This window comes from Dendrobates tinctorius, unplaced genomic scaffold (assembly GCF_039654945.1).
Source record: "Dendrobates tinctorius isolate UK_male_01 unplaced genomic scaffold, ASM3965494v1 ptg000046l, whole genome shotgun sequence".
Lineage (NCBI taxonomy): Eukaryota > Metazoa > Chordata > Amphibia > Anura > Dendrobatidae > Dendrobates > Dendrobates tinctorius.
This window is the reverse complement of record NW_027361714.1, coordinates 61,737,536-61,751,536: the sequence shown is the minus strand read 5'-3', so window position 1 is coordinate 61,751,536 and position 14,001 is coordinate 61,737,536. Positions and strand designations below refer to the sequence as shown.

General features: G+C 44.8%; 1 protein-coding gene across 2 annotated transcripts in view; it reads right to left on the bottom strand.

Annotated features, from left to right (window-relative positions):
• ROS1 (ROS proto-oncogene 1, receptor tyrosine kinase) overlaps positions 1–14,001 on the bottom strand; it is a 493,170-nt gene that overhangs the window by 88,608 nt on the left and 390,561 nt on the right. For both annotated transcript variants that reach the window (XM_073575944.1, XM_073575945.1), the window contains exons 39-40: positions 13,158–13,292; positions 12,371–12,430 (exon numbers count right to left, since the gene is read on the bottom strand). In XM_073575944.1, the coding sequence (XP_073432045.1) occupies positions 12,371–12,430; positions 13,158–13,292 (195 nt within the window). The remainder of the gene's footprint in view (positions 1–12,370; positions 12,431–13,157; positions 13,293–14,001) is intronic.

The following is a 14,001-nucleotide window of genomic DNA, read 5'->3' as shown; positions in this document are numbered from 1 at the left end:
CCGCCCCATGACATCACAAAGCAAAGCGTCATGGGTACAGAGCACTGACTGGTCAAAGACGCCACACTTCCTGTGAAACCAAGATGGCGGATGCCCCACTTCCGGTGACGTCTCAGAACACTATAGACGCCCCACTATGCCCCACTTCCGGTAAAACCAAGATGGCGCGTGCCCCACTTCCGGTTGACGTACGAGAGCCGCCTCTGGGAGCGCCCCATTTCTCATAGGTGGATCATTATGCCCCACATTCATAGAAGCACATAGCGCGGTACCATAGCGCTATCGATAAGCCAAACCGGGGAAACATATATAATGGTGCTGCCCCACTTCCAATAAGTGGAACCGCATCAAGCCACACCTCCTGGAAAAAAGTGCCACCCACAGCAACAGCACACAAATGTGACGCTGGCACAGGGAAATAGCACACAATTAACATAAACACATCCCCGATCCACTGGAGCAGAGATGAATATCAATAACATCCGGATATAGTGGTAATTCAGTGAAAAATCAACGATTGGTCACATATGAGAAAAATGCAGCAACAACACCTAAATGGAAATCACTTCAAGGGGTCCTTAGGGGAACACAATACACCTCACCAATATGGTGAAATATATAAAAAAGGAGCGGAGAGAAGGGCTCCTCACACTAATGTCAAAGAGGGGAATAATGTTGGACAATGTAAAATACCAATATGGAAAGCATATATACAAACGTACAAAGCAAATCCTAGAAATTGGTGACAAAAATAGTGATTTAGGCTTATAAAACAATCCTATCAGTGGATTGAAAATTGGGAGACGAAAGAAAGAAGGAATTCAAATGAAACAATTAAAATTAATTTGCTCATTAAGGCCTTTAGGTGTTACCGTATCCAAATAGAAGATCCACTTAGCCTCACATTGTAATAACAACTGAGCCCAGTTGCCGCCCCTCTGTGGTTTACAAACCCTATCAATCGCAGTGAAAGTAAGGCACGTAATCTGTCCATCATGCATACCATGAACATGCCTTGAGACAGAAGTATCCCTTTTATGTGTTATGTCTCCCAAATGTTCACCGATCCTTCTCCTGAATTCAAGAATTGTCTTTCCAACGTATTCTGACCCACATTTACAAGTGACCTTATAAATGACGCCCTTGGTGCTACAATTCATAAAATGTTTAATAGTGTATTTCTTACCAGTCACGTTGCTAGTAAAGATCTTACTCACACCAATGTGTGAACAAGCCACACAATGGCCGCACTTAAAGCAGCCCGTGACATCACTATGGAGCCATGTTTTATTCACCGGAGGTGAAAAATGACTCCGCACCAATCTATCCTTCAAAGAGCGTGCTTTCCTATATGTAATCATAGGGGAGGCACTCAAGTATGGGGAAACATCATTGTCCATCTGTAAGATGGACCAATGCTTCTTAATGATGTTCCTCACCGGAACCGCACCATTGTCATATGTAGTTATGAATCTGAGGGTATCATTAACCGGAGGCTTTACACTACCAGTACTCAACAATTCAGATCGTCTGCTGTCCTTAGCTCCTTGATAGGCCTGCTTCAACACATATTTGGGGTAGCCCCTATTTAAAAATCTATCCCTCAAATCCCTCGCTTGGGATTCAAAACTCGACATATCGGAGCAATTCCTCTGGACCCTGAGGTATTGTCCCTTAGGGATGGCTTTTTTCAAATGTTGGGGATGATGGCTATCCCAATGTAATAAAGAGTTTGTTGATGTCGGTTTCCTATATGTCGAAGTCACTATTTCCCCTTTCTCATCCTTTTCAATCAGAATATCAAGAAGGGCAGTCTCGACGTCTCGATAACTTAAGTGAAAAATAGGCCTATAACATTATGATTAAGAGCGACAACAAATTCCTTAAATTCCTCAACAGAGCCCCTCCATACAACGAAAATGTCGTCTATGTACCGCGTCCATAGCTCAGGGACACGGCACATAGACGACCCCTCATCCTCATCACCACCAAAAACCAAGGTCTCCTCCCACCAGCCGAGGAGGAGATTAGCATAAGCCGGTGCACAGGGACACCCCATAGCGGTCCCCCTCAGCTGGTGGTAGACCCTGTGATTGAAGACAAAAAAATTCCTGGTAAGGCAGAACCGGAGAAGCTGCAAGACAAAAAGGTTATGTTCTCGATATTGGCACCCTCTCATATTCAAAAAATGTGACACTGCTTCCAAACCATATACATGCGGAATAGATGAATACAATGCCTCAACGTCAATACTAGCGAGATGAGCCTTAGGATCAACATTAAGCCCATCCAATCGATGGAGGAAATCCGGTGTATCTTTAACAAAAGATTGTAATGAGGAAACAAAAGGAGACAAAATCTGATCTAGATAAATTCCTACATTCTGGCAAAGGCTACCCACCCCTGAGACAATTGGTCTCCCTTTAAGGGGACAAAGTCCCTTATGAACCTTGGGTAAACAATAAAAGGTGGCAGTAATTGGATGTTTCGGGAGCATAAATTCAAATTCAGTTTTATTAATGAGCTTTTTGCTCATAGCCTCTAAAAGGATCTGTTGCAATTCTTCTCGATACACATTCATGGGATTGCATGTCAACACCTCATATGTGTCACCATCAGAGAGGATAGCATCGCACATCTGTTGGTAATGATCGACTCCCAGGACGACAACATTGCCACCCTTATCTGAGGGCTTAATCACAATGCTGTCGTCCTGTTCCAGACGCGCAATCACATCCATTTCCTCCTTCGAGCAATTATAATGACAATAAAGCCGATCCTGTGAAAGCTTAATTAAATCATCAGTGACTAGATTAGAAAAAACATCAATCGCGGACAAATCACCAGTCAATGGCGGCATTTTCGTACTTCTATTTCTCAATTCAGTAAAAGGACCTTGACCCAAAGTGTTAGGATCAATCTCTGAAAGAGAGTTGAGCAATCTGACATCAGGTAACATGTCTTCCGGAATGCCCAACTCTAGACTTACACGAGAATCTTGTTTCTGGTAGAACTTCTTCCACCTAACTTTGCGTAAAAACAGATTAAGATCTTTCACTATACGGAAAAGATCAAAATCCGTGTTAGGAACAAATGAAAGACCCTTACTCAAAACAGATCTTTCTGCACCATCAATCAACCTCTCTGAGAGGTTAATAATCTGAATATCATGAGAAAGGGACAAATCATTAGAAGCACACCTCATCACTTCTTGGGTTGTGGTGGTCTGTTCCTTAGGGCATAAACTTGATCTAAAAAATGCCTACTAGATGTATCAGATCTATCAGAAGGTCCCCGTGAGCCTCGACCCCTGCCCCGCCCTCTATTTCTCCCTCTATTAGAACGACTTCTACTTTCTGATTCGGAGAAGTCCGTATCTGTTGAAGAGAGTTCAGTATCTCTATCGGGGCCACCTATACGTGGGGTTAGAACTAAATAAGCTTTATTATCTTTAAAATCTTGAACGTCTCGCAAATACTGCTTATGCTTTCTCTCCTTAAGATGATACTGAAAACGTTCAATATATGTCTGAAGCTTTGTTTCTTTTAATCCAAAATCTGTTTCCGTAGAAAACTTTTTGGTAACCTCAATATGTTCTTTAAGCTTTTCATTCAATAAATTCAGGGTAGCCTTTTCTTCATCTAGCAGCAATTGCATAAAGCGTAGAGAGCTCTCAGTGGCTTCGTGTTCCCATTTAAGTACAAAGGCTGGATTCTTATGTCTATTACCAGCCAATAGACACTGGACACTTTTGGATTGTGTGAGGCCCACTGAATATCTGAGCGCTATGTCACAGGCTCGATGGCACAGCTGTGACCAAAGTGACTAGAGGATAAGTGAGATTTTGAATTTCTGCAGACACTTGTGGACACTGGACACTTTTGGATTGTGTGAGGCCCACTGAATATCTGAGCGCTATGTCACAGTCTCAATGGCACAGCTGTGACCAAAGTGACTAGAGGATAAGGGAGATTTTGAATTTCTGCAGACACTTGTGGACACTGGACACTTTTGGATTGTGTGAGGCCCACTGAATATCACAGCGCTATGTCACAGGGAGAAATTGGCTAGTGTATCACAAACTACAAGGTGTATGTAGAATTGGGCAGAGTAGGAATCTCCCTAGAGTGCAGGTCTGTAAGAACGGAACATGTCCTCGACTTATTCTCACAGAGTGACACAGATAGCTTCACTGTGGCTGTGATAACAGCCGTTACACGGTACTGTGTGAGGAGCGTACACCGCTGTATTTTGTGAAAAAATGCACGCTCAGTACCTCAGCAGGACAAAAAAAAAAAATTGGGATTGCTTTTAAAAAAGCAGTTTGCAGAGCAGTGGGTAAACAGCAATGCAGCTGTCAGGAAGCCTTAGAAGGCAGCCCAACAACCAACACCACTGATACACCACAATATAGCCTCCCCTTGCACTGCACACACAGTGACTGGTGTGTTGTACAGGCACAATCGCTAGCAGCAGAAGCAGTTTTTTTTTCTTCTTCCCTGCCTAACGCTCTCCCTACAGAATCAGCAGCAACCTCTCCCTATGCTAAGATCGGCAGAAGTAAGATGGCGGTCGGCGTGCCCACCAAAGCAAGCCAATCACTGGCATGCCCTTCTGAAAGATGGTGGTGACCCGTGCCTATGTCATCACGTTGCCCACAGTGTCCGTGGATCCTGATTGGCTGAAAAAGAGCGCAAAACAAACTTTTGAAACGCGACTTTGGCGCGTAAGTCGCCGACCTCGTGGCCAACCTCATCCTAGGGTCGGGTTTCGTTTCATGAAACCCGACTTTGCCAAAAGTCGGCGACTTTTGAAATTGACCGACCCGTTTCGCTCAACTCTAGTGGTAATCTCCTCGTGATAAAACATGCTTATAATATTGAAACAAAGCCATTGATTTTCAGTGTGGAGAGTTGATTTAAGATTTGCAGTGGAAATTCTACTTACTGTAAGGTAGCAGCTTACACACCAGTACAATAGTGAGGCGGTGACCCAGGTTAGTTCAAAAACAAAGTCTTTATTTTCCAAAGATAACAGGAACATTGGAATATAGTCCAATTCCTTGGGCGTCTGCACCACTGTAGGAATCCTGAGGTGGTAACAGCTTTTACCCAAGTCTCTGACAATGGTTTGTGTTCAATCTCATAGAGCCAGGCACACACAGAACCTCCAGCTCTGCTGCTCTTGAAAAGGACAAATGACACACCCAACCCTTATATGCAGGATTACATTTGAGTTGTGGCCATGGACCACTTGCAAAAACCCGAACTGTAGGGAGATATCCATCCCACTACCTTCCTACAGATCTCTCCAAAGATAAAAGCCCATGTCTGGTTTTCCTAAATCTGACTTGGTCAAAAAGCTTGACCCAGTTCACACTTAGGCTGGGTTCACACGAAGCAGAATTCCCGTGGAAGTTACCGCGGGAATTCCAGAATTCCATTCCGTGGGAAAACCGCATTTAAAAATCCCGCGTTTTTCCCACGGAAAAAACTAGCGTTTTCCAAGCGTAATTAGCTTGCAGAATGCTAGCGGTTTCCAAGCGATCTGTAGCATCGCTTGGAAAACTGATTGAAAGGTTCATCACACACGTCAAACACAGTGTTTGACGAGTGTGACCAACTTTTTACTATTGAGGCTGCCTATGCAGCATCAGTAGTAAAAAGATCTAATGTTAAAAATAATTTAAAAAAATAAAAAATCGTGTTTTTCTCACCTTCCGACGTCCCGCGCTGCGTCCCCGATCATCGCGATGCTGCCGGCAGGTCCCGTTCCCAGTGATGCATTGCGGCAATGACCTTTGATGACGTTGCGGTCTCGCGAGACCGCTACAGTATCGCGAGAGCACGGCGTCAGCAAAGGTCATTATCGCAATGCATCACTGGGAACGGGAGCTGCCGCGTGTATCGCTGAAGCCTGGGGACGCTGCGAGGGGCATCGAAAGGTGAATATAACCCGAATTTTTTATTTTAATTCTATTTTTTACAGGGATATGGTACCCAGAGCCCGGAGGACAGTCTCCTCTCCTCCAGACAGTGGGTACCATCCGCAAATGTTCTGCTTACTTTTCGCATGGTGGGCACAGCCACATGCGGAAAGTAAGCAGAACAATGCATTCCTATGTGGGCGGAATCGCTGCGATTCCACAAATTAATGAGCATGCTGCGTATTTTTCAGCGATGCGAATACCCCGCGGGAAAATCTGCAGCATTAGCACAGCATTGCGGAATCCCATAGGATTGCATGGGATGCTGTTTTTTTGTGCTTTTGTGGCAAAATCACGCGTTAAAAACCGCCACGAAAAAAATGCAACGTGTGAACGCAGCCTTACTTTTAATTTTGCATTGTGACACACAGCTGTGGCTGTGATAACAACACTCTCCGGGGGGGGTTCAGTATGTCTCCAGACACATTCTGGGTGACATGTAATGGCCCTTGTATAAACAATTCCCATCACTGCCCCCTTACCGGTTCAAACTTGAGGGGTTGAAAACCTTTTACCATACAAGATGCCCATGACAGGCCACTTGCATTTCTTTGCAACTTCCGAGCTCAGTGTTGCACCTAGAAACTAACATTTTGTAAAGACAAAAATGATCTGGTGCATTACTCTCCTTGGCATTTCTAATCCATACCAGGGGAGAGTTGTCCATTACCAGGAGGAACTGTCATCCCAGCAAATAATTGCACAGGGACTCCAAGCCCCAATTAATGGCCAAGCACTCTTTCTCTACTATGCTATACAGTAATCTTTCTCTGCTGGGGTAAGTTTCCCACTCAAGTAGGTGACTGGATCTACCTCTCCTTGCACCTCCTGTGACAGAACTACTCCTAGGTCTACTTCAGAGGCATTAGTTTGAATGTTAAAACTATTCCTAAAGTTGAGGTTGGTGAGGACGGGCTGTCTGCACAATGCCAGCTTCATGAACTGGAATTATTCGTCTGCCTCAGGGTTCCATCGAAACATGACCAATTTTTTTCCCTTTAAGAGATCGGTCAAAGGTGCGGAGGAATTCTCCTACCTGTTTCGAAGTTATAAGATGGTGCCAATTTGAATTACCTCAATTTTGTTTATTTGGGGTTTGATAATCCCACGGCCAATCATGTACCCCAAGTAATGGGGTACATGATTTTTACACATTTACACATTTTTTTGGGTTCGCCGTTAAACCTGCGACTCTGAGAGAATCCATTTCCGCTTGTTCATGGGACAAGTGGGTATGCCAGCAGTTAATATAGATGATAATATCATCCAGTTACGCCAATGCATACTTCTGATGGGGCTCTAAAACTATGTCCATCAGCCTCTGAAACATGGCCGGAGCCACATGTAAAGCAAACGGCAAGACCACATAGTAAACGAAACTCTCTGATGTAATGAAGGTGGTCTTTTCTTCTCCCGACTCTGTCAGAGGCACCTGCCAGTAAACCTTGGTCAGATTGAGCGTCATAAATTACTGAACCTGTCCCAGTCTCTCAATCAGCTCATCTAGCCGGGGCATTGGATAAAGGTCAAATTTTGACACTTCATTCTATTTTTGAAAATCATTACAAAACCATAACAATACGTCTGGCTTTGGAATCAACACATTGGGACTAGCCCATTCACTCCTGGACTGCTCTGTCTCCTAGGTGGAGCATTTCTTCTGTGATGGCTTGCCTCCAAGCTTCTGGCACACGGAACGGTTTCATTAGCATTCTTACCTGAGGCTCGGTAACAATGCCATGTCTGATCACAGATGTACTGCTGGGTAGTTCCGAGAATATGTCAATATTCCGCTGCACTAATTTCCAAGCCTCCTGTCTTTGCTGTTTAGATAGAGCGATGCTTATCTTTACCTTTTTCTCAGCCTCTTCCCGAGCTGCTGTTGGAGGGTACAAAGAAGATACGACTGGAGTCGCGTCTGTACCCATAAATTCCAAGTCTTTCGCTTTAACACATTTACACTGTATAGTTCTTCTGGTTTCCTCTTTACGGGCTGATATATCCTGTAATTCACCTTCTTGACCTTATCCAAGAATTCATATAGACTTTTCACTAGGCCATGGACTTACTTTCTGTGGTGGGCACCAAAACCAATACCTGATCCCCTTTTTTAAAGTGAAAAATGAGGATGAAAAAACTCATGGAGATCAACATCCAACACTGCGGAGACACCATCACATGTTTCTCAACGCAGTGATTCTAGAGTAATGCCCCCATCTCTTATGGGAAATATGTAAAAACATGGAAAACACAAGCCGCGGAGACACCATCACGTTTCTCAACGCAAGCAAAACATGTTTTGGCATAGGTGGTTTCCTTCATTGGAGACTGCCCTTCCCGTGGTTGTTCCTTCCCGGGGAAAGACCTGGCTTGTCATTGCTTGTGTTGAGAAACATGTGATGGTGTCTCCGTGGCTTGTGTTTTGCCCCTTTTTTAAAGGATCTGACTGTGGCCTTCCTACTATATCCTCACCTCTGCGATTCCTGGGCATGCATGAGATGTTCCTTTACAATAGGCATAACAGCCAAGATGAGATCCTGCATATTCACAACGCGTTCTATCACGCTTTTACGGGGGGGGGTAGGTCCCTGTTAGCATGTGTCTTTAGCAATGTCCAGCAGGGATGTTGTCATGCTGTGATGGTCTTCAATAAGGAAGAAGGGCCTCAAACTGTCCCTGGAGCTGGGACCCTAATTATCCCTGTCCCGGGAGTCTCTTAAAGGTCGAGGCCTGAGTCTCTGACCTTACTATGATACTGTAAAACCCTTATCTGTCCCATCCCACACCTCCTGAGGCATGGGACAGAAATTAAATGAAATCTCTCCACTAAACCATCTGTCTGGGAGTGGTACACCAATGTGCTCAGTTGTTTTATCTGGAGCAGCTTACCCAGTTCTTCTGTCACCTTGGACATAAAAGGAGTCCCCTAATCCATGAGGATCTCTTTAGGTAGCCCAAGACCTCTAAACATGGAAAACAGCTCCCGGGCAATAAGTTTTGCCGAGGTATGACAAAGTGGAATTGCCTCTGGGTAATGAGTGTCATAATCCACTGCCATTAATATGTGTTGGTAGCCACAGGGTGACTTTAATCTTGGCCCTGTTAGATCCATGACAACCTGCTCAAAAGGTATCTCTATAACAGGCAGAGGAACTAGTAACCTATGGAAATCTGTGGTGGGTGTGGTCAGCTGACATGCTAGGCAAGACTCACAAAACTTCTGAACAACGGCATAAATCCTAGGCCAAAAAAACTGTTCCAGAATACGTTCTTGCATCTTTTTAACGCCTAGGTGGCTAGCCAGCATGTGTTTATGGGCCAAATCAAGCACTGCCTGGCGGTAAGACTGGGGCACTGCCAGCTGTTTTATGTCTTCATCTCGGATTTTGCCAACTCCGTATAGCAACTCCTGCGATACGAGGAAAAAATGACTCTAACCCTGGTTGCTGAACCACCACATTTATCTCTATCACTCTTTCCCGTGCCCGGGCCAGTGTGGGATCCTGGAGCTGAGCTGTCCCAAAAGTACCCCGGGATACTTCCAGATCCAGAATTGTTGTGATCTCTTTGAGCACTCTTGCCAAAACCTATAGGGGAAACCAATCGAGATTACATTCTTTCCCTATGAAGGTGACCCCTACGGCAGGTATCCCTGACTTGGGATCTTCTGATTCCGTGCCCAGGCAGATGTTTAGCATGGGAAGGTTAGCTTTACCCTCCCACAGAACAGGTGCAAGTCTCTTCCTTACCAAAATAGTCTCGTAAGGAAGAGTCTTTAGTACTCCCATTGCACATTTACTCTCTCCGCACGGGGAGGACAGGGTAACCTTCGCTATCGGATACTCCCGGAGTTCCACCGAGTACACTAATGACCTCAATTTTTCCTCCAGCTGTTTTTTTCCTGAGGATCAAGGATCCATGGACGAGTGTCACTAGACTCTCTGAGTCCAAAAGAGCCTCTGCGCATTGCCCTTTTATGCACACATGACACAGATGGGGTTCACTAGCTGTACCGACGGTGTTCACGATGTAGACGGTCTGGGTATACATTGATACCTGGTGAGCAAACCCGCAGTCCAGGGGTTCAGCAGCGAGGGGGCAATTGGCAGTCACATGTCCTGACCCTTGGCACTGCCATCACCTGATAGTATGAGCTCAGTTCTGGCTGACCACACCAGAGGGTCGTATCCCTTTTCCAGTCATACTGGCTTGAAGGGGCTGACATAATACCTGCAGTGGGGCAGAGTTGTGTACCAAGTCCTGCATGGCCATATAACATTCTATCAGGCTAACCTGATCTATGTTGCCTGTGTCCCATTGCTCCACTAAGCGCTGTATAGATACCGGCAGAGTTTGCACAACCGATCGACTACTACCCTCTCAATCATTTGGGCTGGGCTCAAGGTCTCAAGTTGGAGACCCATTTTTCTAGACACAGTAAGTCATATGCCTGAGATCTAAAGGGTCGGGTCTCCATAAAGGACCACTCATACTGTACATTGGTACACTCATTGTGCCCAAACATACATATTAACCCCCATCAAAGCAAGGATTTCACCTTTGAGTTTTGCATAGATGTGGGTGTCCTCCTTGCTGAGTTCAAAATATTCTGGGTGTATCTCATGAAAGAACGGTGCCACCACTTCAGCCCACTTTGAGATCGTCAGTCTCTCCCACACCACTGTTCTTTCGAATACAGTGAGAAAAGCTTCCAGGTCGTCCTCTGGGCTTATCTTCCTTAGCTCTGACCTGACTTTGTACCAGGCCCCTGTATAGACCGGGGTCGCCTTTGGGGGTGTCTGTCACAGATCCGCAATATGTTGTACCAACAGGCTGGAGGTTGCTACTGTTGCTTACTGGAGAGGACTAACTGCTTCAGTAGGTAATACATCTTGTCTGTTGGCCTGATTTATAGCGTTGCAGGCTTGATCAGACATGCAATTTTCTTTGAGGTATGCCTCAATTCACACTAAGTTTAAAAACAAGAACTTTATTTTCCAAACTTCACAAATTAAAGTTTAAAATCTTCATCAACAGGATCTCAGCCGGGAACGTTTGTACATAGTCTATTGCCGTGGGCATCTGCACCACCATAGGAATCCCAGGGTGATAACGACTTTTAACCAAACTTTGATCTGTGGTAAATCTCACACAGCCATGCATACACAAACCTCCAACTCTACTGCACTTGAAAACAACAACTGACACATCCAACCCTTACTTGCCGGATTAAATGTGAATCGTGATCATGGGCCACTTGCAAAGTCCCAGACTAGAGGGAGAAATCCGCTCCACTACCTTCGTACAGATCTCTCCACAAATAAAAGCCCACATCTGGTTTTCTAAAGTCTAACCTGATAAAATAGTTTGACCCAGTCCACACTTAGGGCCCCGTCACACATAGCGACTCACCAGTGATCCCGACAACGATATCAACTTGTCAGGATCGCTGGTGAGTCGCTACATGATTGCTGGTGAGCTGTCAAACAGACAGCTTCACCAGCGATCAGCACCAGCGACGCCGAGCGCCCGGCGTCGCTGTGTACTTTAGAAACCTGATGTGTACCTTGGTTACCAGCTCCCTGCATCAGCGCGCTGGTAACTAAGGTACACATCGGGTTTCTAACACCGCCCGGTGCTTAGAAACCCTGCGTTTACCTTAGATACCAGCGCGCTGATCGCTAGTCTCCCACCTGTCACACACAGCGATGCGTGCTGGCCAGCAGGAGACCAGCGATGAAAAAAATGTCCTGGCTATTCCTGGACGATCAGCGATAACCGGCAGGGGGGCCGGTCGCTGGTCAGTGTCACATACAGCGATCTCGCTAGTGAGATCGCTTTTGCGTCACAAAACTTGTGACTCAGAAGCGATCTCGCTATGTGTGACGGGGGCTTTACATTTACTTTTGCATTGCGACCACAGCTGTGGCTGTAATTACAATGCTCTCCTGCAGGTTCAGTATGTCTCTAATCCTGGAAGACACATAATGGGCTTCTCCTAAGATTCCCACTCACTCATATTACCCAAAGTAATTGTTTGACCAGCAGCTATCCTGCCCCCCGACTCTCCCATAAAAAGGAGCGCTAAACTGGCCAAGCACTCCGGTGTTTCTATGGAATCGATGCCAGCCATCTCCGGAGGAAGCTTATATCTTAGGCTATGTTTCTATGTTTCTGTTTATTGCATCTTGATGCTGCATGTCTTCCCTACATCAAAAACAAGGCATCCAGCAAAGTGGATGGGATTTCTAGAAATCTCATGGCAACTGTGCTTGCTTTTTAAGCTTCATAAACTGACTTGCAGTGCGTTTTATTAATCTGCAGCATGTCAATTTCTCTTGCAGACACGTTAAGTTTTCTGTCCACATTTCCCCATAGACTTACGTTAGATGGGTAAAATCCACAGGTAAGAAAGGCACATGCGTTGTTATTGCATTTCCAAAGCTGAAACAGATCAAAAACGCATGTAATCCGCACCTACGTATGTCAATAAAGTTCAGTGAAATTAAAATACCAGAAAGTTTCAAAAACAAGCCAGCTTCAATTAAATGCCGAATTCTTACCTTACCTGATATCATCTGTTGGGGGAGAGACGAGGGCATCCATATATACTGCTCAAAAAAAATAAAGGGAACACAAACAGCCTGTTGCAAATGGAATAGTGTTCCCTTTATTTTTTTGAGCAGTATACATTAGATTGTCAGTTGTATGCATCAATATCTGCCATTTTGACTTACTTTAGTCTAATGTGTATGGGGGCCTTTAAAGGAGAATACATTTTATTGCCAAACTGACAATGAGGAAAAAAATGAACAGCAGTTCTGGCACTGGTACATCATTACACATACATTATAATTAAGTATTATAGTTAAACGTGTACAGTGGTGTCATGAATGTCTTGTAAACTGTGTCATAGTAAAGGGGCTATCTCACTTTGTAGAGAGAGATTCCCCACATGGGGTCCACTCGCTCTAAAAGGCAAAGCATGGAGAGCCAATAATAATCAGCATCTCTTATTAAACGACCAACAAGTAAAACTACTACTAAATGTACAGTTGGCAGCAGTTGACTTTCTGAAACCAAACCTGTGGTGATCAGCTTATCTCTGGGCCTTTTACCATAGAGAGACAATTTATTGAGTACTGACAAAAGTATAACATTTTCCACATACATGTCATCAGGGCAGTTGTCTGGAGAATCCATTCTTTGTCCAGAACGTACAAAATGTAAAACCTCCATGTTGGAATACCCTTGATAAGGTTGTTGTCCGAGGGCGAAAAGCTCCCATAAAAGAACTCCAAATGACCTGAATAAAACAGATGTAATTGACAGTTAATCACTGAGTTTAGTACCTAAAGTGTAACTGTCATTTTAAAACAATAGCAGCAAAAAGTCTAAGACCCGCTGATTATTTGGTGAGTATTTTACCTCAGTATCTGTAAGCCAAAAACAGGAGTGGATGAAAAATGCAGAAGTAGTCTTAAGTTTCTATTATACCTTTTATTCCGGAGTCACACTGGCTTTTAGCAACCGATGAGAGATCTAATGCTAATGACCCTCGGCTCCTGCTCTGCTGCGAGCGGAAGACAAGTGTCATGCAACTCACATGACGGGATCGGAGCACAGCTGTGGAGGAGACAGAGAATGTAAAACCTCAATTTCCTCTGCTGCCGGCAACGGCGGGAATCGTACTACACTCGGGAGATATTCAAGCGCAGCGCGATTTTTCACTCGCACCCATAGACTTGTATGGGTGTGATTGAACCGAGTCTTGCTGCCAATCACAGCATGCTGCCATGCCATTGTTCTCTCATCCCGAGTCGGCATGAGAACAAAATTGCAGATCTGAGTTGCCCCATAGTATAACACTGGTCCGAGTGCTATGTGATGTTTTATCGCATAGCACTCAGGCTTGTTATATAGTAGTGTGACTTTGTCCATACTCTGATTGTTCCATGTTGTGATTGAGTCACCGTAGGAGGCAGACACAAAAATAGAAGCTACGTCCAGAAAAC